The sequence below is a fragment of the Aricia agestis genome, chromosome 10 (assembly GCF_905147365.1).
Source record: "Aricia agestis chromosome 10, ilAriAges1.1, whole genome shotgun sequence".
In the NCBI taxonomy this organism is placed as follows: domain Eukaryota; kingdom Metazoa; phylum Arthropoda; class Insecta; order Lepidoptera; family Lycaenidae; genus Aricia; species Aricia agestis.
The window spans coordinates 12909673-12934322 of NC_056415.1; the positions used below are offsets into that span (position 1 = coordinate 12909673).

The 24650-nt window shown below is 34.1% G+C and overlaps 1 protein-coding gene across 2 annotated transcripts in view; it reads right to left on the reverse strand.

The window, feature by feature from the left end:
* LOC121731347 (kelch-like ECH-associated protein 1B) overlaps positions 1-16457 on the reverse strand; it is a 45025-nt gene extending 28568 nt beyond the window's left edge. The window contains exons 1-2 of one of the 2 annotated variants that reach the window (XM_042120747.1): positions 16167-16457; positions 13744-13901 (exon numbers count right to left, since the gene is read on the reverse strand). In XM_042120747.1, coding sequence (XP_041976681.1) covers positions 13744-13896 — 153 coding nt within the window. In that variant the 5' untranslated portion in view covers positions 13897-13901; positions 16167-16457. Of the gene's footprint in view, positions 1-13743; positions 13902-14726; positions 14899-16166 lie in introns of those variants that run through there. The other variant, XM_042120745.1, reaches the window with a different exon arrangement.
* Positions 16458-24650: the final 8193 nt, after the last annotated feature.

A 24650-nucleotide genomic window follows, 5' to 3' on the forward strand; every position in this document is an offset into this window, starting at 1 on the left:
CTCTTGTCTCTGGGACTCAGCTGATCTCAGACTGGCCGTGTAAGCATTGTCTAATAGTATCTAAGATTCAATAAAAAAAACTATAATCCATTTTCAACAGTCTTCAATCATTTAAATAGAAGAGTATAATTCGTATGTATAGGTTTGTCACTCAAAAATCTGTCATTTTCTTGAGTGTGCGTATTGTAGTGTGTGTAATGTTCTATTTGTTAAAAAAATGTACGATAAAAGCATAATTTCAAAATAATATTAGTTCGATGCACTCCTTTACCATATAAACTATAACCACATGCACTTGCGTTTCCCATTTTTCGTAAAAAGGGTTAAAAAGTTTTTGGCTCACGTATTAATATTATAGATTCACGTCAAATATCGTGAATAGATGAAAGCTTTGAACATCATGACTGGCTTATACTTTTACCTTAGGATTACTTTTAAAGTAACTTTCCGTAATTTATGACAATGATTTAATTATTTTAGGTAAAAAAAACTTTAATTCGTGTATTGTTAAGTATGTTGCCTTTATAGTTTGTGCGTTTTAAGATGATATGGGTGAATATTCCTTGCTACGGGTTTTTTTACAAAAAAACAAAAAAAATCTAAATTATATTCCATCTACAAAAACAAATGTTTCCTATAATTGTAAATGAATAAAAATGAAAAGTTGCTAACTTATTAATATAAAATTAAAAATTTTAACTGTGAAAATTATTGTTACGAAAATATTTGAAAAATGTCAGATGCATGAAATGGAACTTATGCCAATAGAGATTGACACTGTTGAATCGAAATCAAATCGATAAGCAGAGCGGCCATTTTAAATCGCCGGCGCCACTCTGAAACGTCAGTACGAAATCGATAATTTCGATTGCAATTCCTTTACGAAGTGATTCGATATTTTTAAATTATCGATTACTTTTCTTAGGTAACTTCTCTACTATTGTCAATTATAATATGTCACCCATATCATCTTAAAACGCACAAACTATAGACAGGTTGAAACAAAAAAAGGTGATAATACTTTAGAGTTTAGAGCAATGGTGCCCAACTGGTATTGCTCCAAGGGCTACATATTTCGAAAATCCCGATAAGCCACGCGGGCACCACGAGGTTTAAGAAACCCGCCAAGTGCGAGTTGGACTCGCCCACGAAGGGTTCCGCAGCAGTAATAAGGTTTATTTCTATGAAATTAAAAAGGTTTTTGATTTATTTTTATATTTCAGTTGATTTAATGAAAGTTAAATTAAGGTTTACCATTTAGGACGTATAAAAAAAAACTACTTGCTAGGTCTCGTTTAAACCAATTTTCGTTGGTAAGTTTTTATAGTACTAATGTACATCATATATTGTTTTTAGAATGATCATGAGCTACTTTAGAAGCTAGAGGGGGGACACACATTTTACCACTTTGGAAGAGTCTCTCTTGTAAACTATTCAGGATAGAAAAAATGATATTAGAAACCTCAATATTATTGTTAAAGACCTTTCCATAGATACCCTACACGCATAGGTTAGATGAAACATTTTTTTTTGTTTCAGTTGTACCTATGGGACCCTTAAAATGTTTAATATTTTTTCCATTGTTGTATCAAAATCTTAATGCGGTTCACAGACTAGGTACATCTACTTACCAAGTTAGTATAGTTCTTATAGTTTCGGAGAAAAGTGCCAGTGACATACGGACGGACAGACAGACAGACAGACATAAAAAGCATAAGCGTTATAAAGGAAACTAGGTAATTTAGTTATTGTTAATTTAATTTTTTTGACCCATATTGTTCGCGGGCGCCTAGATAACAGGCCGCGGGCTACCAGGTGCCCGCGAGCTACCGGTTGGGCACCACTGGTTTAGAGTGTGATGTGTCCCTTATACAAGGTGTAACAAAACTAAGTGATAATTACTTTAGGGTGTGTATGTGTCCCTTATATAGAGTTCACTGTGATAGTAGCAGCGCTGAAAGGGCAATTTTTTCTGTGATTTATATGGGCAAGCGCCTCATGAATTTTCCCATAAAAAATAAAAAAATAAAACAGTGCAGCTGCTATTTACAAAGCGAACTTGAAATAGGGTACCCATAAATATCCTTAAGCATTATAAGGTTAATCAGGGTAAGTTCGGACACAGGGTAAGTCCAGATTAAATTCAATTTATCACTAAATTAGTTTTTTTGCCTGGCGCTACGGGCATATTATAATAAATACTACACTGCAACTGCAAACTGTAGTACCGTACCGTAACTGTAGTTTAATTTAGCGTTAACTTAAATTATCCGGACTTACCCTGTATCCGAACTTACCCTGATTATTAATAAACAAATTTCCCAGTCAGAGGCGGCTACAGACATGGGCGACGTGGGCCCGGGAATTGTTTTTCTGATTCTCAAATTATTATAAACAAAAAAAATTCATGAGTAAAAATTTGAGTACCAAACAACGTCAACATTTTTTAAATAAAAATTGAGTTTCAAAAATTATTTCTCTCAACAAAATCTAGGTGAAAACATAGTATAGGCGGAATATTGACCTTCTCTAAGAAAGAGTTCTTAGAGAAGGTCAATATACTAATACTTTCGGTTGATGAGAAGATTTTCCGCAACTTTCCGCAGTTTGTCGTTAGTCATAACTCATAAAGATCGCCAGAGAGAGAGGAGAGTAAAGTTTGTTCAAACAAACAAACTCTAGTCTTCAGTTTTCTGTGTATAAAATAAAAAATCTAATCTTCTTTCCCGTAAGAAAAACTCTAACCTTTTTCCCTAAATTGTGGGCAAAAGCCCTCAGTTGGTAACACAAAACACTGGAAAACGTAACCAGTCACAGCATTTTTTCCCTATAATGACTCGGCGTATTTTGTGACTGGTCAAAACACGTGTATACTTTCAAGGATATCTCATTCTTATCTTGTAATGTCGTAAATGAGACGTCCATAAAGCTAGCATGACAAAATGGAAAAAAAAATGGGGAAAGCGATATCAATTTAGTGCTAATCAACTCCCAAGCGGCCACATGCGGGGGCGATAAATCGATCTAGCTAGGAATAATTTTTAGAAAATGTCATTTTATTCGTGTTTTATCGAATACTGAGCAAAGCTCGGTCAAATAACTAGTTAAACCTTATATATAGCTTTATCTTATTGTTTTTAAATGACACTGTAATCCTTAGTTTTAATTTCGTTATTTTATTTTCATCATTAGGCGCTTACTGAAAACCAGCGTTGCGACTACGCGCTACGGTCGCAACTCGCAACACACGCTGAGTAAGCACCTATTTGGTAAAGTTATTGAAATATTTTTTAATTGTTTAGTTTTGTTTGTATTGTTTACCAAATAAAGTTTGTTTGTTTGTTTCTTTCTTTCTTTCTTTCTAAATAATAAAGATATATTGTGATCAATGATTTAATACTCAATAATGAGTGCTCAATAATTAGTGATTGCTATCTATGCGGAAAAAAATTATAAATCGAAAGATTTTTTTTTTCATTTTCTCCAACATAAAATTGCTAGTTTGCTAGACTCAGCAAGTATAGTCTGTCAAGAAAGTGAAGAAATAAAAAGTGGGAACATCGTAGTGTCATCCCTTTTTAGGGTTCCGTAGCCAAATGGCAAAAAACGGAACCCTTATAGATTCGTCATGTCTGTCTGTCTGTCTGTCCGTCCGTATGTCACAGCCACTTTTTTCTAACCTGAATAGTTTGCGAGAGAGACTCTTCGAAAGTGGTAAAATGTGTGTCCCCCCCTCTAGCTTCTAAAGTAGGGGCATGATCATTCTAAAAACAATATATGATGTACATTACTATAAAAACTACCAACGAAAATTGGTTTAAACGAGACCTAGCAAGTAGTTTTTTTTATACGTCCTAAATGGTAAACCTTAAACAAACAAAAAAAATGTTTTTTCATCTAACCGATGCGTGTGGGGTGTCTATGGATAGGTCTTCAAAAATCATATTATTGGAGTTTCAAATATATTTTTTTCTAACCTGCATAATTTGCGAGAAAGACTCTTCCAAAGTGGTAAAATATGTGTCCCCCCCTCTCTAATTTCTAAAGTAGGGGCATGATAAGTCTTAAAAAAAATATACGATGTACATTACTATAAAAACTACCAACGAAAATTGGTTTGAACGAGATCTAGCTAGTAGTTTTTTTTATACGTCACTAGCGGTCGCCCGCGGCTCCGCTCGCGTGGATGTCGGTTACCGCTGCAATTTGCAAAAAGCCTACCCGGGAAAGACATGGTCAGCAAAATGATTCCCAGGTCAATTTCACAGACACCGAAATTAAGATCGACGACACAGTCACTATCCGCAGGCTGTAAGATTATCTTTCTGTGGATGTTAAAGTTGTTAATGATGAGAAATGAGAATATTTAAATGTAATTAATAATAAGTTTTCACTTCTGACTGTAGTCCCGTGCAAGTCGTGCAACCCGTTGTTTTAGGATAGATAACTAAAGCGATTATTGTAGAGCTTCTCTATAAACAACATTTGACGTTTAGTTATTCTCGTAACAAAATATTATAATGGTCGGGAGCCCCGACAATGCAAATGTTATAAATGCGAAAGTGTCTGTCTGTCTGTAACCTCTTTACGACCAAACCGCTAAACCGATTTTGCTGAAATTTGATATGGAGATACTTTGAGTTCCGGAAAAGGAATAAGGACGGACGCTTTTTATCCCAGAAAAATATACGGTTCCCGCGCGATAAATGAATTTTATTTTGTTTACTTTGTCTTACGACAGATTAAGACAATCAGCTGTTTGACCTATGACGTATTGCTTTGGCCAGTAATGTATGATGCATGATGTAAACAACTACCGAGGCGCGTTAAGTATACGGACTACGGTGAATCATACGTACAAATGTCGAAATGTACATTTAGATCAAAAACTTACTTGCAGGTAGCATATGCTTAGAATACTTCTCACGAAATCGAAGTCACCACATGTTTCCATATTTGAGGAGTTCCCTCGATAACTTATAGATTCCTTCATCAGGTTGGTGACCTTTTGTGAATATAGTACCAAATTGGGACATGTGTTATTCTGATGCTATAAGCTATATTAAAGTTGTAAAGTTTCATTAAAATCCATTCAGTTTTTGCGTGATACATACTTACATACAAACTTTCGTCTTTATAATATTAGTAGTAGGATGAGCAGAAAACCTGATGGAAATCGATTATCGTCCCCCAAGCTGATAGGATACCTATCTATTTATTGACTGTGTTTCGTGTTTGTGTTTCTTGCTTAATTTTATATTCTATAACAGAAAGCAAATGTAGCACAGATTCTTTTAAAAGTCTGAATGAAAATCTTTTGGATCTCACAAGTTATAATGAAGGCCTCGATCTGACGATTCTTTCTTTTTAACCCCCGACAAAAAAGAGGGGTGTTATAAGTTTGACGTGTCTGTCTGTCTGTCTGTCTGTTTGTCTGTGTGTGTATCTGTCCGTGGCATCGTAGCATCCAAACGGGTGGACCGAGTTTGATCTAGTTTTTTTTTTGTTTGAAAGCTGACATGATCGAGAGTGTTCTTAGCTATAATTCATCATCATCAGCCTACTCAGTGCTGGACAATCAGGGTTTATCTGGTTCATGAAAGGCCGTTAGCAACTTGTAGTCGCTTGATAGGTTTTATATTTCATTCTAGTTCGTGACATTTGTGAAAATACAATATACACATATTAATGGAAAGTTGACCTGGTGCTGCAGCATCACCTGGTTATCAATAGGATATCCAACTCCTCGCCAACTTAGAGCAGAGGTTTCGTGTTTGGGCTCATTTTAATTACGACAAGCAGTAAGAAGTAGATAGACAGTAATTTTTTTTTTATGAAATAAGGGGGCAAACGAGCAAACGGGTCACCTGATGGAAAGCAACTTCCGTCGCCCATGGACACTCGCAGCATCAGAAGAGCTGCAATTGCGTTGCCGGCCTTTTAAGAGGGAATAGGGTAATAGGGGTGGGTAGGGAAGGGAAGGGAATAGTTGAGGGTAGGGAAGGGAGTAGGGTAGGGGTCAGGGGATCGGGCCTGCGGTAAACTCACTCACTCGGCGAAACACAGCGCAAGCGCTGTTTCACGCCGGTTTTCTGTGAGAACGTGGTATTTATCCGGTCGAGCCGACCCATTCGTGCCGAAGCATGACTCTCCCACGTATATATATTTACATGCTGCTGCTGCAGCATACCTGGATTCTATAGGAACTGAGCTTCGTATGAACCCAAAGTGGAAGTTTCATGTTTGGGCTCATATTAACGTCCTCATTGAAAAGGACATATTTGATAGATGGTAATCATGAGAATATGATTCTGTTGATAGGAATTATTCTGTTGTTATGTAAGTAATATTTTAGTCCATAATTGTTGTCAAGGTGTGTCGGGGGACCGCTAATGTAGATGTTTGATTTTACATAACATTATAGTCACAATCTGTCTACTCTGTTATAGTTTAAGGATCAGTTCACAGCGAACCGAATTGAGATAATCAGCGTCTTGGCGGTTGTAGTTTGTAGTTTACTTGGCGGTCCCCGACACACCGTGACAACAATTATGGACTAAAATATTATTTTACACAAGTTAGGAATTATTTGAACTAAAGGCAGTAAATGTTATTTCATTTCTTTTTAAATTAATTTGGCGGGGGTTTTTTTAAATTTCTTAAAATATCCTTAAAACGATAGTTATAGTACCAATGTCAATGTGAAACTATCTGTCTAATAGCAGTTATTTGGTGTTTCACGCGACGGATATTTTATTATTTTTATTCCTCAGTTAGCGGGGTAATTCGCCGGTTGAGTCCTATCTGACGATTGAAAAATTCAATATCTTGCTATCTGTCGAATAAATACTATCTGTCTGTTTATCTGACGATTGAAAAATCGGCCCTAGTATATTGAAGCAGCCGATACTGTTAAAATATCCGCAGTTGATTTTACCGTACCTCATATTTTTAAACTTTTAAGGGTCACAAATCACAATACCACAGAATTGATAATAGTACAAGTAACAATACATTCACATTTCACAGTATGTCGACGTCGTCAATGGCGCAACAGAAATCGGATAAAATCTTGTGGCGAAGGTCAGTTCCTTGAGTAACGACTAACATGAACTACTATTTTAAGCCCACCATGCCACAAAATACGCGTAACATAATAAAGTATTTTCTGTTTATTAAAAAGGTGCTAAGTAAATAAATATAACATAATTATTATTTCTAAGTTCTATTTTACCTCAAATGCCAAAGATAATAATTATTGTTATAAGCCATAAAAATACGACGCAGTCGCCCGACTCGTCATAACGCAAGCTATGATGACGAGGCGTTTTCACAGAATGTAAACTTTGTTCTATATAAATGTACATTTAATTTATTATAATATTATCATTTATCACCTATTAGAAAAGAAACCTAAATGTTAGTCAGATTTGTGCACGACAGGTTCCGTAGATTTAGCAGTGGCCCAAAAAATACCCCCATAAATAATAATTTAGATTAATTTCATTATTTCTTTTATATGCGTTTAAGTACGTTGTTAGATATTATATTGATTTATGTATATTTTAGCGGCAACAGATACATAATATGTAAGTAATAATTATGACAATCTTTAAAAAAATCGGCTATCTATCTATCACGGTTCATACGGTAAACCCAGCAAGCACACAACTTGTATATTAACCAAAACAGATACAGAATTAAGTCTTGAAGTCATATTAATTCTTTTAATCGTCACTATCCAAATATGAATACTCTATAAAGGCATTTATTGCATCAAATTTTGCTTACTGCTATATTATAGTTAGCAAAAAATTGTTACAATGTCAAAAATCTTAAATTAACGTAGGATAATTCTAAATTACAGCTTCTAAAACAGCTTTCAAACTTATACTAAGACTATTATCTTACATTGGTAATTAGAAAAACTTTACGCTTTAAATAAGCATTAATAAACTAATTTATAGTGCTTTTGTACGTATATTGATTTTTGTAGGAATAAAAGCTTTCTAATAGTCTTTATAACACATTGACTTTATAACAAATAATGCCATTGCTCCGTTTTCACTTAATTAAACTTTTTTATACCAAATTTTAAAGCTTATTTAGCGTTACACAACTTAGCTGCATAATGCATAGCTTTGCCCAATGCCCATAAACTATTTAGTATTTATTATTGGTAGACTGTTTTTGATATCTATGTTGGTAGGTGAGTTATTTAATAACATGTATAACAATCGAAAGAATCGCAAATATTAACTCAACATGGTACCACCTCTTATAGAAATACATATGAGCAAGCGATAGCGCGATCTAGGCGACTTTCTTTCTGATCTATTCATCTCTACAGTATATAGCTATATTTTGATCGAAATAAAAGTGTTGTTAGAACTATGAGCAATAATACCATCGTAATTTGGATTTACAAAATGGTCATTTATGATGGCGAATATAACACTGGCTAATTTAATATATAAGAAAGGATAAAAAGGCTTGAAAAAAAACAAAAAAAAAAACAGGCGGATTCAAAAGAAAGCTTAAAAAGGATTTAAATACTGATTTTATTAAAAATATCTCGTAAACAAAAAAATATCTCCATCATCAGTGTCTTCTTTTTCGAGCTATCTCAAAATTCTTATAAATTGTACATACCAAAAAAACATAAATTATATATAGGCTTTACCAAATGATTACCCTGCTAAACTCGATAACGATCAGTCACTATTACGTACGTAGTTTAAACATTATAACATATTTCTGAAGTGCTGTTATATGGCTGAACATAATAAGTAAGTGTCTTGTATAGTGCGATACGAGCTCTAATTTTTGTAACGGCCATATTTAAATTAACAGCACTATTATGCTATCGTCAAATGCCTAAAGCTTTAATTTTATTTGTCGCCATTAGCTTTCCTTTTCCTATCTTACAAAAAAAATACAAGTCACTATAAGATCGGCTAAAAAGGAAATGAAATTATTTGTATTTTGTACGGATACCCTTATAAGCTACTTTATTTGTTAAACCTATTGCTAAAGGCTAGTTTTTATATTTACTAAAACTGTAGGTTATATTTTCTAAAATTTTATACTATAATAAAGTATTTTAGCGAGGGCGCGTGTATTCTTTACTAATAACATGTATATTTCACCCGACAAAATGATGTGCGCAGCTAATTTCACTCAAAACAATTAGAAATAAAGGCATTACTTACCCAATCAATATTAGTTATCACATATAACACTGCATTTAATTAATTCAGGTCAACACAATACTTTGCACGACCAACAGCAGTCAGCAGAATAAATATATTTTTAAAATCATTATGATTTTCTTTTTTACAGAGGAAGTAAAACAGTAAGCATTGTTATGAAATTTTAAGAACAGATTGTAATTTGAAAAGCTATATATTAACTGTATTAAAGTCGCAAAAATGCCATTTGTTTATTCCTATGCTCATAACTGACTTTATTAATGAAGTAATATGATAATTATAATGCTATTAAATAGCCTTTATACAACTCAACGCTGTCTAAAGGGGGGGCCCAAATTTTACTTAAAAGAGTCGTATAAAAGATATACAGTCGATATACGATTTGGTTATAATGCTTTATACATTAACTCGTGCTTTAATAAGTTTGTTATAATGGTGTTGTGTGCTTGCTGGGAAGTCTGTAAGTTGTAACAGACGCACAAACAGACAGCAATGTCCCATCAATAGGATTGTTTTTTACCATTTCGATACGGAACCCAAATGATTATAATCATAATATTACTACATAGCTTTATTACTACATTACTACTTAGCTTTAATAATAATATTATCATGATAATTTTTAATTCTATATCGAATTCCACCAAAGACATACCCGTTAAAATAAGGCCTAGTTCCTATAGGCTAATTTTTGGCCTAAAAAGAGTTGAAATCTAATCCAATGCCAAGTTCAGATGCACTTCATCGATCATAATCATCTTCTTCAACAGCCTGATCCATAATACTTTTAATTTGAACTTGGCAGGTTAATTTAATACTATAAAATATATTATTTAATTATATAAGTGATTACACATTTTTCACTAAGTTTTGTTACACCCTATATTATAGAATACTAAGTATTGTTACATAATATGATTTAACATTTTTATCTATTAATTAATAATTATTATCATTTATCACATACCTTCTCTACATTTTAGAGTGTATGAATATTGTAATATGTGCAAATAGAATTATTGTAAAGTTGATGACTAACGTTTTTACGTAATACTAGAGATCGCCCAATGGTCGAAATTCGACCTTAGTTTCAACGACATTAGGACTACTTATTTGTTAAAAAATATTGACTTTATCATATTCTTTTCAACTCTTGTCTCTGGGACTCAGCTGATCTCAGACTGACCGTGTAAGCCACAGTATAGCAATATGACATATCCCTACTAATATTGCTATACTGTGGTGTAAGCATTGTCTAATAGTATAATATATTTAACATTCAATAAAAAAAAAAAACTATAAAAAAATCTATACTAATATACATATTATTAAGTAAGTATATCTATATATCTATATATATATATATGATATATATATATATATATATATATATATATATATATATATATATATATATATATATATATATATATATATATATATATATATATATATATATATATATATATATATATAAAACTCAAAGGTGACTGACTGACATGGTGATCTATCAACGTACAGCCCAAACCACTGGACGGATCGGGCTGAAATTTTGCATGCAGGTAGATGTTATGGCGAAGCCGAAGGCATCCGCTAAGAAAGGATTTTGATAAATTCCAACCCCAAGGGGTTAAAATAGGGGATGAAAGTTTGTATATAATAATACTTCTTAACGCGAGCGAAGCCGCGGGCAAAAGCTCGTAATATTGTAACCTACACAGTTTGTTTGTTTGCTTGAACGCGCTAATCTCAGAAACTACTGGACCGATTTAAGAAAATCTTTCAGTGTCATTTATCGAGGAAGGCTGTAGCCTATAGCCTACATGTTATATATTATATACTACTAGCTGTCCCGGCAAACGTTGTTTTGCCATATATATATTTTTGGTATGAAAAATAGATGTTGGTCGATTCTCAGACCTAGGTACTCAATATGCTCACAAAATTTCATCAAAATCGGTCAAGCCGTTTCGGAGGAGTATGGCAACGAAAACTGTGACACGAGAATTTTCTATATTAGATAATATGTCAGATAAGTGATAGGACTGAGGAAACGAGGAAAATATGGAGAAAACGGGAAAAATTGTTAGAAAGAGTTCTCACCTACTCGAGCATTTTTTAGGGTTCCGTACCCAAAGGGTAAAAACGGGACCCTATTCGGGACTTCGATGTCTGTCTGTCCGTATGTCTGTCTGTCTCCAGGCTGTATCTCGAGAACCGCTATAGCCAGAGTTCTAAAATTTTCACAGAGTGTGTTACGTATCTGTTGCCGCTATAACGACAAATACTAAAAACAAAATAAAATAAATATTTAAAGGGGGCTACCGGCTACCATACAACAAACGTGATTATTTCGCCTTTTTTGCTCGATATCAATAATGGCAACAGGTAGGCACTTGATATTTTCACGAAGGCCTTAATTATAATATGTTTACTTCAATATTTAAGAATAATATTAAAATAAAATAAAAAAGCTAGCAATTCCCATACAAAAACACAATTTTTGGTCTTTGTTTGCTCTATAACAGTACAGTACTATAACAGTAGTGGCCGATTTTTATGTTATTTGGAACAGATATAGAGTATACCACGTGAAGGGTAATACATAGCTATTTTTTGCGGGAAAATGTACGGTTTCTGTAAAAATTCTAATTTACGCGGGCGAAGCCGCGCGGCACATCTAGTGAAATAGATAGGTTAAGCCGCCATTCTTGCTGCACCGCAATTGAGTCGTGTAAACCCAGCTTTAATAGACTATAAGTGACTGATGAGTGTCTTGAGAATCTCACTTACTCAAGCGAGGCGAAATTAAAAGTAGAGTTTAAAATAAATTTTCCTAAGTGTAATCCTCTCTCAAAAAACTAGTTAGACAGGTAAATAATACCTGTCAGCCAATGGGAAAACTATAGTTTTTTTAAACATGACTTTTATATTTTGGTAAGAAGTAAAATACTTAATTCTCTACCATTTTACTTGGAAGAAGAAAACATTAATTAATGGCCATTAAATATGTAGTTAATTAAATTTGACAATTTTAATAGTTATACCTACTCAATTAAAGTTCTAATGAGGTGTGACTTGCGACGTTTACCGGACTAAAATATAAGACACGTAGGTTTGATGAAAATTCCTTAGTATCAAGTCAGAGCCTAGACGTATGGCCTAGGCTAAAAACCTTCAGTTGGTTGGGCTTTGGCAGTCGATAACTCTACAAATAACTTTTGAAGGAAAGAAATTAAGTCAATGTGAAAATTTCTTCTTTTACCTCTTATCACGCACTGCTGAACCGATTCTGATTAAATTTTGGATACTTTAGATACTTTCGTGTCTCCGAAAAAACCTAGGATAGTTTTCATTGCAAAAAACAATGAAGTTCCGGGCAATTTCTAGAACTTTAAAACGTTAATCGTTTTCTGGTGGAACAATTTTTTTCCTTAAATTATTACAAGAAAATAAACAAATTAACGTCATATTTTTAATTCTAATCAGCGCAAGCGCTGTTTCACGCCGGTTTTCTGTGAGCCCGTGGTATTTCTCAGGCCGAGCCGGCCCATTTTTAGTGAGTAGCTTCATTTTGATAAGACGAATAACATTTTTATCTGCGAAAAATCTCGAAACTGGTAGCTAACAGAGATAGAAAGGATTTCATACTTTGATATTTTGATTGTCCTAAAATATGGATTTTTCTATTTGTAGTTTGTAGGACAATTTTTCTCTTAAATTATATAACTTATAACAGTTATAAGACGTATAACCTATCAACATACAAAAAATCAGCTGTTTAGGGTTCCATTTTAGGGTTCTGTAATCAACAAAACTTGGTGTCCAGAAGGACAAAAGTGGAGGGAAAATTGAAATACCGAATACGTATGACATTTTAGTGCTAATTTACATTGAAACAGTTCGATGGACTGAATGAAAATTTTTGACTGGACTGGATTTTATTTACATCGACAGTACTGATCTTATTTTCCTGTTCTGGGGTACTGATGCATGCCGGCATTCTCTGTATCGACGTCAATCTATAACTAATTACAAAGAGGAAAAGTTTGTTTGTATGGAATAGGCTCCGAAAAAACTGGACCAATTACGATGAAATTTGGCATAGACGAAGAATAGACCACGGGGTAGGACATAGAATACTTTTTATTGCTAAAAATGTAAGATTACTGCGGGATAATTTTACGCGAGCGAAGCTGCGTACAACTTCTGAGTTCTAGTTTGCTGTAAGCATGTCATAGTGTAACAAAAGCACTGACCTCTATATAATATTACACTGGACAGGCGATCGCTATCAATAAAATGTTTCTATTTGAAAGTCGCCATATTGGCGCTGATTGCTATGTAAAAGCAGTAGTGAGTGTACTAGGAACTACTATTTTGCAAATGGCGGTTGTAATTTTCTATCTAATTAGTTCACAGTACGCTCACCGCGGCGCTTCAAATCGGCACAAAAAATAGCTGTCATTTTGTACGGCATAGCTTGTCCAGTGTATTATAGAGGTCAGTGAACAAAAGGCAGAAGACACACCTTCATGAAGTCAGGAACGTAGTTGCCGAGGCAGAAGGTGACGTCACCGATGTCGTGGCTGCCGCCGTACGGCTCCTCCAGCACCAGGTCGCAGTTGATCGGCGGCATGTCGTCCAGCAGATTACCCCGGCCGATGCCATCTTCTTTCTCCATCTCAACTGGAAAGTTGAGAAGTCATCTCGTGCCACGAGTTAATTTACCTCTGAGGACACCTTATCACAATACACGTCATAAGCATCATTCTCGATTACTTTGATGTAAAGCAACTTGTGAATAGTCGGTGTTTTCGACTTTATTACTAAAGCCCATAAGGACGAGAAGTAGGTATACCGTATACCGGATTCGTCGACGCACTTTTTGCTTTACACGGCAATGACTCGTCAATACAGTACGACTTACGAGTATGTTAAGTATTATTATTTCGATTTCAAATAAAATTATTATTATACTTAGGAGTAAACATAATATGGATTTTTAAGTTTTTATATTGTTCTGAATATTTTGCGTCGCGGGAATTCCAAACATTTTTGCGACGTTAGCATTTTTAGGGTTCCGTAGCCAAATGGCAAAAAAACGGAACCCTTATAGATTCGTCATGTCTGTCTGTCTGTCCGTCCGTATGTCACAGCCACTTTTCTCCGAAACTATAATATAATAGCTAATATACTATTGAAACTTGGTATGTAATGTAGATGTATTCTGTGAACCGCTTAAGATTTTAATACAAAAATGGAAAAATTATTTAAAAAAATTAGGGGTAGGTACAACAAAAAAAAAACATCTAACCTATGCGTGTACCAAATTGGGATGATAGCCTATACTTACACCAAATGAAAAGTATTGAAAATCGGTTAAACAGGAGAGTAATTGTTGAAAATACAGAAAAATATCCTTAGACAAACATAATATAACCTTCTCCTTTTTGTGAAGTCGGTTAAAAATACCTGCAATGCACAACACAAAAATGTGCAACTTAAAAATACCTGTTATCACATTTTCACTTAGCACAACCATAACATTTCACGATTTTAATAACACAAATTTTAATAAAACTGCAATCCAATTTTTTAAGCGACTCAAAAACGCCGTATTTTCGGGAGCCGATTTTTTAACACTTTCAGACCGCGACGTCGAGAGCGCGCGTAAAAGCAACTGCTAGAATCGTAACTCGTGCAGTGTGCTGTGTGTGCCTGATTCAGCAAAACACCGGTATCACATTTACGTAACAAATGACGATCTCTAGGCTATTCACTTCTAGTTATCAAACTAAGGTTATCAGTAAACAATTCTTGCAGTTTTTGGGGCAAAAAAATTAGAAGCTATAAAAATTAAATCAAAACTATTGTATGTTTTGATTTTCGGTATATACATTTACATGTAAAAATCAATAAAAAGCTTATGAATGAAGAAACACAAAATCTCTTCATTACTTTTATAACGAAGAGATTTTGTGTTTCTTCATATAAATCCAGTGAAAATACTACTATCCACTTGTTTGCTGAGCATTTTCAATTAAAAATAACCAATCATATTAAATATAAGCCCAATTTATAATAATATTCAATGCAAAAATAGAATAACTCGATTTCATGTTTGGACTTTTGATGGTTCGCAATGATGACTTCGTAAAAACCAATTCTTAAGCATACACAATTAAATTATTTCAAAAACATGATAATTGAAAAATAATTGTTATACTACTTAACTTAAGTTTTCATTACTTTTTAATGAAAACTTTTTATTGAAAACATGCTAAAGCATGACATGGTTTTTTGTCTATAAATAGACAAAAAAATATACAAATTACCTCATTGTATGACAACATTTATTACAGTAATTTGTGTATAGTGTAGCATTCAGCATGGTGCAGCCATGCAAACTGTATGTGCGCCGCAGACTTGATCACACAAAAAGTGTGCCGTCTGCGATCTCCCTTATCAAAGTGTAAATAAAGAATTTTGGTATTTTTACTTTCTCTTTATCAACATATTTTGTCCTGTGTTTCTGCAACTCTACTCTCATTCTATCATATAATATATTTTAATAGCTCGATCGTGGGTATCGCAGACACAATATATATTCAATTGTTGTGCGGCACCCGGGTGCCACTTGGGAGTTGATGGGATAATGATGCCATTGTATAGTGTTTTTTAATAATTAAACAACTTGTAAGTAAAAAATGACTCAAGGTAATATTGATATGCAATATTCTATAGTAAAACCTTGTACTAATATGTATCCTGGGCTAAAACTTTAAAGCATCTTCAAAGAGTATAAATATATAATATAATTATCACCATCCACAGTAAAATATATGCCAACCAAAGGAAATTACTTCGGGAAAATAGGTAATTTCATGTTGATATTCGTCACTAAATGCTAGAAAATAAAGCTAGTTAAAAAGTCAAATAAATGTTCCTTACCTTATTATTATAACTTAAAGCGAAATAACGAGGAATGAAAATTATGCTTTGGTAAATGCTCGGGATTATTAGGCAGTTTTTTTTCATTTATCATACATTCTATGATCATCATTACGCTAAGAAAACTGATAGTGAAATTCAATCATGTCTTGTACAGGTTACGGAATACTTTTAGTTTTTGCTAGTCAAATGTATGCTTTTATAAACATTTAGGTATTATTTTGAATACTTTTAAAATGTGCAAATTCTTTATTTAATTTTGTTGTTTTTACAAAATAATCTCAATACTCATGTCTGTGATAACTGACAATTGACATTTGACAGTTCGTAACAAGTGTCAAGTTTTGACAACGATAGTTCTTCTATAGTCTGTCAAGAAAGTCATGATAGGCGCGAATTTTTATAAATGAAATAAAAAGACAACATTTAAAATGTAATAAGCGTCCTCTATGAATATAATATCGTGAAAATACAAAGAAAAAAATACACCTTTTGAGCGTGAATCTTACGTTCAGAAAAATTTCCCGCCTGTCATGACTTTCTTGACGCACTAGTCGTGTTCGTTTCGTTTTTCAAATTTCAATGTACATTGCGCATGCGCAAAGTTAAAAATTTGTGTCGTGTGAGTATCATGTTCTAAAATCTGACAGAAATTGTTAAAACATGACACTCCATTATGAAGTTGACAGTCAGCTGCCAAACTGCGAAAAAATGAAACGAACACGGGCCCTACTTTAAGGATGTATATAACATTTATAAATTCAAAGATTCTGACCTAAATTCGAAATATATAGTAGAATATGACATCCTGCATCGATTGATACCAAAAAATCAATACCTTACCGACAAGTTACGTGAAATAATTCATTTTAAAATTTCCATTTATCATACGTAATGTTTGCCGGATGTGTTACAATTTTTGAGAAATTGTCAGAATTGGTAACTTTGTATCAAAGATAAACATCTAAAAAACTGCTTATCAATTTCTTTGTACGATTTGCGATTTTTTAAGCCCAAAATAAAGTGGGTTCACCGGTAATTCTGGAGAAATATTTCAAAATGAAAATTATCCTTCGAAGGGTGCGACAAGACTTTATATGAACTTAGGCGGGGGCGCTGCTGGTAAAGAAGAACTGTCAAATATGTCGTTTTTGTATGTGGCAGCGTTAGTTCCACCTTCATTTATAACTTTGCCGAGCTTTGTTGGCCGCCATTAGCGGTAGTCAAATTACAACAATTTCTTTCAATAATAATTAAATATCGAATGGGTCTTTCAAAATCTATTATAAAAAATCATTATAATGAATAATAAGTGTCTGGGTTCCAATTTTTTACATATTTAGTACTTTCATAATTTGTTGATGTAGTACGCAATTTGACCTTATATATATACCCTAAGTAGCAGATCTCGACAGTATATATATTAAGTCTATGATCTAAGTAGTCTGGTGGTTTTGAAGTCGTGTTCGTTTCGTTTTTCGATGCACATTGCGCATGCGCAAAGTTAAAAATTAGTGTCAGTGTGAGTGTCATGTTCTAAAATCTGACAAAAATTGTAAGTATTTCATTGGTATTTTACATAGATAAAGTATTATAGTATAGATGTAGTCCTAGCCCGTCATTGAGTGGCCATTTTGTGCTTTTTTTCATACCAGTAGTATGCGATTATTTTCTTGAATATTTCTATTTGTCGATTATTTCGAAGCACATTATGATACAGGAAAGAAAGTCAATTAGTTCATGATATCAATTAACTATAGTTCAAGTGATGAGAATCCATAAACACACGTAAAAAGCTATGCAATTTTTATAGTCAAATTATTAATTGCTGTGACATTTTTAGCACTAATGCCTTATATAGCACGGATAAGGGATTAATAAACTTATGAATTATCTTTTTAGCTTACAAAAATACCGATTGAAAAGCCCAAAAAACGTTGTTCAAAACTTACGTATTTAATGTTAAATCCACGTGTATGAGGTATACTTTGACCATTCTTATAGTTTATTAGCGGAACCACAGAACTCAACAATATCTAGCATTAAATGTTCACTAAAAACCTTTATCAACGCTTTTATTACATGAAATCATAGACTTCATGTAATAAAAGCGTAAAATATATACTATATAATAGGTTTATGCATGAAATATGCAGACCGACTCCTTTGTTATGTCCTACTAAGTAGGACATAACATTACACGCTTTCGACGCTTTTTTTCTATTTTTTTAATTTGATTGTCAAACAGTTTTATTTTAGTAACTAGATGGTGTATGGGTAGACAACTATCGGTAATACTAGGGAATACCATCAATAATTGCTACAAAACTGGGCAAAAGAATGTAAAACTTGATACATTTCAACTTGAAAAAGACGCAATAATATTCCAATGAATAGGATAATAAAGTTATTATAACGATGTTTTAGCTAAAATTCACGGAAGAAATAGCACTATTCACACCAAATATCACAGGAATTATACATTTTGGTTTTGACAACATCTTACCTGCACTTGTGCAAGATAACGGATATTTAATGGCTAATATTTTGCCAATAATGAATATCAAAAACCCAAAAACCACAATTTGGGAAAAAATAATAAAAACCACACCAACAATAAAAAGTAGAAGAAGTTTGTTAGTGACATGCCCGCCAAAACTCTTTCAGTTGTCAAGTTTCAGTTTGACAAGTTTTTATTATGTCAGCGTGTTCCTAAACTATTACCAGTGTACTGGCCTAATCGCTTAGGCCAATGATCGCTTTTTAAGGTTTAAGATATTTTGATTTCTGTCACACTTGACAGTACACTGATATTTTTTGGAAACACAACCCATATGTAGTCAGCAAGTAGTCAGTGATGCCAAACTGCAGATAATTTCAAATCGGTGAGGAACCAATAGAAAATCTAGAAGTGCCTATCCTTACGCCATCTAGTTAAGATTATTAAAATTAAAATTAAAAAATATAAATGACAATCTTGTGAAAATCCCTCATTTTTATGTGTCAAATGAAGGAAAATATTATTTTTTTAAATTAGCAACATCGAATTTTGGTAATGATTGATAGTGTTGGCCAATAGATCGTGTTCGATACGCCATCGTGAATTTAATCGATTCTTAATTAATTAATTCTTAGTTGTGGAACGAACCAAAACAAAGTTATGTATAATTCTTCATTTGTGAAAGAGAGGATAAAATTTTACGATTTTAATTCTTTAAACACATGTAATCATGCTTCTCGCTCGCTTCGCTCGCCCTAGTATATCCCACAATCTGTACATTTTGTGGTACACCATACGGAGTAATTAGTAATTTTAATTTATATGTAAGTAGATGAATCGTCGACCAGTCCAAGCGCGACACGTAGAGCGGCGTCGCGGGTACCTTGCTGTGCAGGCACAGCTCGGGCACATAAGGTGCGGTGCCGTGGTGATTGTAGACGGTGGGCTTCCTCCTTCTTCACTCCAGTCTCCACCAGCAAGTGTCCCTCCTCATCGCACCTTCTGCTCTCGTCGTTATCGAGTTGAAGATGTTTAACTTTGGCTCACCCCTCGGCTTTACCCACGGTGGCGGTGCGGGGCAAGCAGCAACGCTTTAATATTTTTTCGCTCGAGTCGGTGGCCTCAATTTCGTCTCGACGTCACGCGATGGTGGTTAGCTGACGGTCAAAAGTCAAAGACTATGTAAACTTCGTGTCTTCGTGTCTTTTAGAAATTACTAGAAATAACTCAGTATCTGAAACGATTTGAATGGTAAAGCATTGTCACTATTTATAGCACCACAACATATGAATAATATTAACTAAAGAAGGGTAACTGTGTCAAAAAATTTGTTCCGCGAGTCTAAAAAATGAGACCTGAATACATGCATACTTTATGCATATATTTGGTTCACAATTTTGAGTATTTATACAAGTATCAGTTATTGTCAACGGCTTTAAGGCTCCCCCACACAAGCGCATTATTATCGGTCGATAATATCGCATGCGGTATTGCGATAATGCGTCTAGATTCCTTGCACACAGTGCGTTTTTATCGTCCGATATTTTTTACGAGATAGCACTGGTTATTATCGCAGGTGTATGTACAGTCGTTAGCGTCCATACAAAACATTCTAGAACTCATATCGGAATATCGCAGGACGGAGCTAAACGCAACGTCCTACTTCCATTACGGTGTTATTATCGCAGCAGTGTGTAACTACATGTAACATGACCATTGACCATCTTAATTATAGTAGGGGAGGTGATGCTATTTTTTGCAAATTCATTTCATACCGACCAAATTTTTGTCCAGTAGTAGATTAATATCTAATAATCAACATAATGAGCGTCAGTTTTGATACCCGTGGTGGGTTGTACATTGAGGGTGTCTCAAAGTTGGCAAAAAATTTTTTGCTAAAAGTAATTTTATAACATTTGAAAGTTTGATGGATGATTATTGAGGTCATTTTTAACAAAAAAATCACCGTCAGCCGTATTGCAGACGGGGGATTCAACGTCAGTCACCTTCCTGAATATGTAAAAAAAAATTGAATATAAAGTCATTTCATACCATACAAAATTTATACAGGTGAATGTTCCTACTTTGTGAATAATAATAAAAACCGTCAGTCGTTACCATGACAGTGGAGAATCCGTCAGCCAGCTATATAATCAATAACCATACTTTGAGCTCAATGTATCTGAGGGCGTCGTGTAGACGACATTTCCACCTAGAAACATTCAGCTGACGACAATATTCGTTTGAATCTATACTAATATTATATTATATTATAATAAATATTATAATTAGGAAGAGTTTGTTTGTTTGTTTGTTTGAACGCACTAATCCTAGGAACTACTAGTCCGATTCGAAAACTTCTTTCAGTGTTAGACAGCCCATTTATCGAGGAAGGTTATAGGCTATATTTTATCACGCGAATACTAATAGGAGCGAAGAACGATTTAAAAAATTATTTCAGTGTTAGATAGCCTATTTATCGAGGAAGGGTATAAGCTATATTTTGCGCTAAGACTAACAGGAGTAAATAAATGAGGAAAATGTGTAAAAAGACGGGGGAAATTATTTGAAAGGGCTAATCTCACGAACTACTGGAGCAATTTTTGTGTTATTTGGCACAGATAAAAAGTAGACCACGTGAAGGATCATAAGCTATTTTTTGTAGACTAATTTGTCTGTGAAACATTTAATTTACGCGGGCGAAGCTGCGCGGAACGTTATATTTCACGTGGTCACGACTCACGACATCACGCGTAAACGGCTGGACCCATTTTGCTGAAATTTGGTATAAATATACTTTGAGTCCCAAAAAAGAACATAGGATATATTTTGTCGCGAAAAAATGTACGGTTACTGCACAATATACTTTTATGATTTGCGCGTAAACTATTCAATCTATTTTGATGGAATTTGGTATAGAGATACTTTGAGTCTCGGGAAAGGACAAGAAATACTAATTTTGTCCCGAAAAATGTACGGTTCCCGCACAATAAACTTTTATGATTATCGCCTAAACTATTCAATCTATTTTGATGAAATTTGGTGTGGCAATACTTTCAGTCTCGGGAAACGGTTCCCGCACAATAAACTTTTATGATTCTCGCCTAAACTTTTTAATCTATTTTGATGAAATTTGGCATGGAGATTGGACATACTAATTTAAATCTGGGACAAAGAATGTTTTTACTAAAGTCCACGCGGACGAAGTTGCGGGCAATAGCTAGTTCACTATAAAATTATCTCATATAGCAATTTTATTCGGTAAGTAATTAATTCGATAGTAATCGAATATTTTTGAGGAAGAATTATATAGATTTTACTTTTAAAGCGCCTATCGAACCTTAGTGTCTATAATCTAGATATTATATGACAATTTATTGGGTGCATAAAGTTAATATACCTAGTGAAATAGAGCAACAATCTCGAGCTGTCAAATGAAACCGAAATTGGTTTACATCTGTGTGTAAAAATATGTGTACGTATACACTAAAACAAGCATGATTAAACATGCATTCTATATGAAATTAAATTGTCAGCGTGTCGATAAGTGCCGACTGGACGTCAAAAAAGAGTTCTGCTGTCATGTATCGCACGCCTTTTTCTACCACGTAGTGTTACTGATAGTGACATCTCACTTGCTCAGGTCTTTGTAGAAAAAAAGGCCGGAATAGAGAACTATTCGGCTAGGTATATTAGTATATTACCTTTATGATTGGGTGCGAATTGAGATCTTTATAATGTCAAAACAATATGTATTCCCAACAACAACTTTGAGGTAGTCTTAATTTTTATTCCACCCATTATACTGACGTAGCTGGCGATCAAAACTCTTAATAATTTATTATACAGTATTAATAGAATACTATTATTGTTACGATTTTCGCTCGGTATAAAATTACCTTTCAAAACGAGTACCACCTCCTCTACTATAATACAAAATGTACTGAAAACAGATATCGCAATAACGCATGCGATATTATCGACCGATAATAACGCGTCTGTGTGGGGAGCCTTTTATAGCTATTGTCATATTTTAGTGTGCGAAAAGGAACCAAATCTCCTTGTGAGTATAATATTCGTTGAACCTTGGTTGAACCAAATTCAAAACGGTTGAAGTATGGGAGTTACGTTTCCGGTTTCCTTAGTTGTTAGGGTTCCGTACTAGAAACAAAATAAATTTAATATTTATGGGGGGCACCCATACAACAAACGTGAATTTTTTGCTATTTTTTGCTCGATATCAATAACAACATTCTATTGGCAGCCCTTTCATGCCTAAAGATTTCGTCTGTAGCACTAGCATGGATTTCTTCCTATCTACGGGGACGTCGGCAGTCTGTACGCACAGATAAGTCATTCTCCGATTGGCTAGATCTTGAAACGGGCGTCCCTCAAGGCGGTATTCTTTCTCCACTTCTCTTCTCGATTTTTATTAATCTCATCACCAAAATACTTCGCAGTGCGTATCATCTGTTTGCTGATGATTTGCAAATATACAGTCAAGCCGAAATCGAATACCTACCATCTGCTATCGATATAATAAATCAAGATCTCGATGCTATAAGACATTGGTTTAGTAACTTTGGCCTGACAGTTAACCCAGCAAAATGCCAAGCCATTTTAATAGGTAGTGCCAGGAATTTAAGCAAGATTGATCAAGGTGCTCTTCCACCAGTCATCTATAACGGCTCTGTCATTCCATATTGTTCGAACGTTAAGGACCTTGGATTACACATTGATTCGACTCTTACTTGGCAGCCACAAATCTCACACGTCTCTCGCAAAGTCACTGGCATCCTGCGATCCCTGTATCGGTTAAAAAACTTCCTTCCTTCTTCAGTCAAGTTAATGCTCGTTCAGTCACTTATCTTTCCCATCATCGATTACGGTGATGTGTGCTATTTCGACCTAAACGCTGACCAACTTAATAAACTTGATCGCCTACTCAACAACTGTTTAAGATTTACTTTTAATTTACGTAAATTCGATCATGTTTCCACCTTTCGATCTAAAGTACACTGGCTACCAATACGACGGCGCCGTTCTACTAGGGCCTTGTGTATGCTGTACTCCCTGTTGCATCACCCCAATGCTCCTAAATATCTAACCCCCCTTTTCCAATACCGTTCCAGTACCCATGACAAATCCCTTCGATCCTCTAACAATGCACTCCTTTCTTGCCCTTCCCATGGATCAGACATCATCCACTCGTCTTTCAACGCACAGGCTATAATACTCTGGAATGCTCTTCCTCGAGAAATCAGGCTAACCAAAACCAGGGACACTTTTAAACGCAAGGTTCGTGAATTCTATTTGACGCAATTGGCACGAAAGTATTAAATATTTGTTTTAATTACACTTTTTATTTTATAATTTATTATTATTATTCTATTAATATATATGTATGTGTATACATTATTATATATGTAGGTATATTAAATATACATTATTTATCTAAGTAGGTACTAGTATTTTTAAATTATATAATATTATATAGCATGATGATGTTTTTATATAAATATATGTAGTAAGAAATTTGTATTAAATTAGGCATATTTTTATGGTATCATTAGAGTAGTTTCATATCACTAAGTGAAATGCTTACTTATGATCCTAAATTTAGATTGCATTTTGTTTATTTTCTTTACATCTTTTCGCATTTTTGGCACCTACACAATTTTGTTTCTGAACACCTAAAGGTTGACTGGTAGAGAATGCCATCTGGCATTAAGTCCGCCTATGTACTAACATTGTGCAAAAGTATAAATAAATAAATAAATAAACAACAATACAGAGGCACTTGAAATATTCATGAAATACTCCGCTTTATCTGTACTTTAATAATTTATAATAAAATTTAAATAAATGAAATAATTAAGGAATTAGAAACCCATAAAAGAAAGAAACACAATTTTCAGCCTATTTTTGCTTTATTGTGGTACGGAACCCTTTGTGCGCGAGTCCAACTCGCACTTAGCCGATTT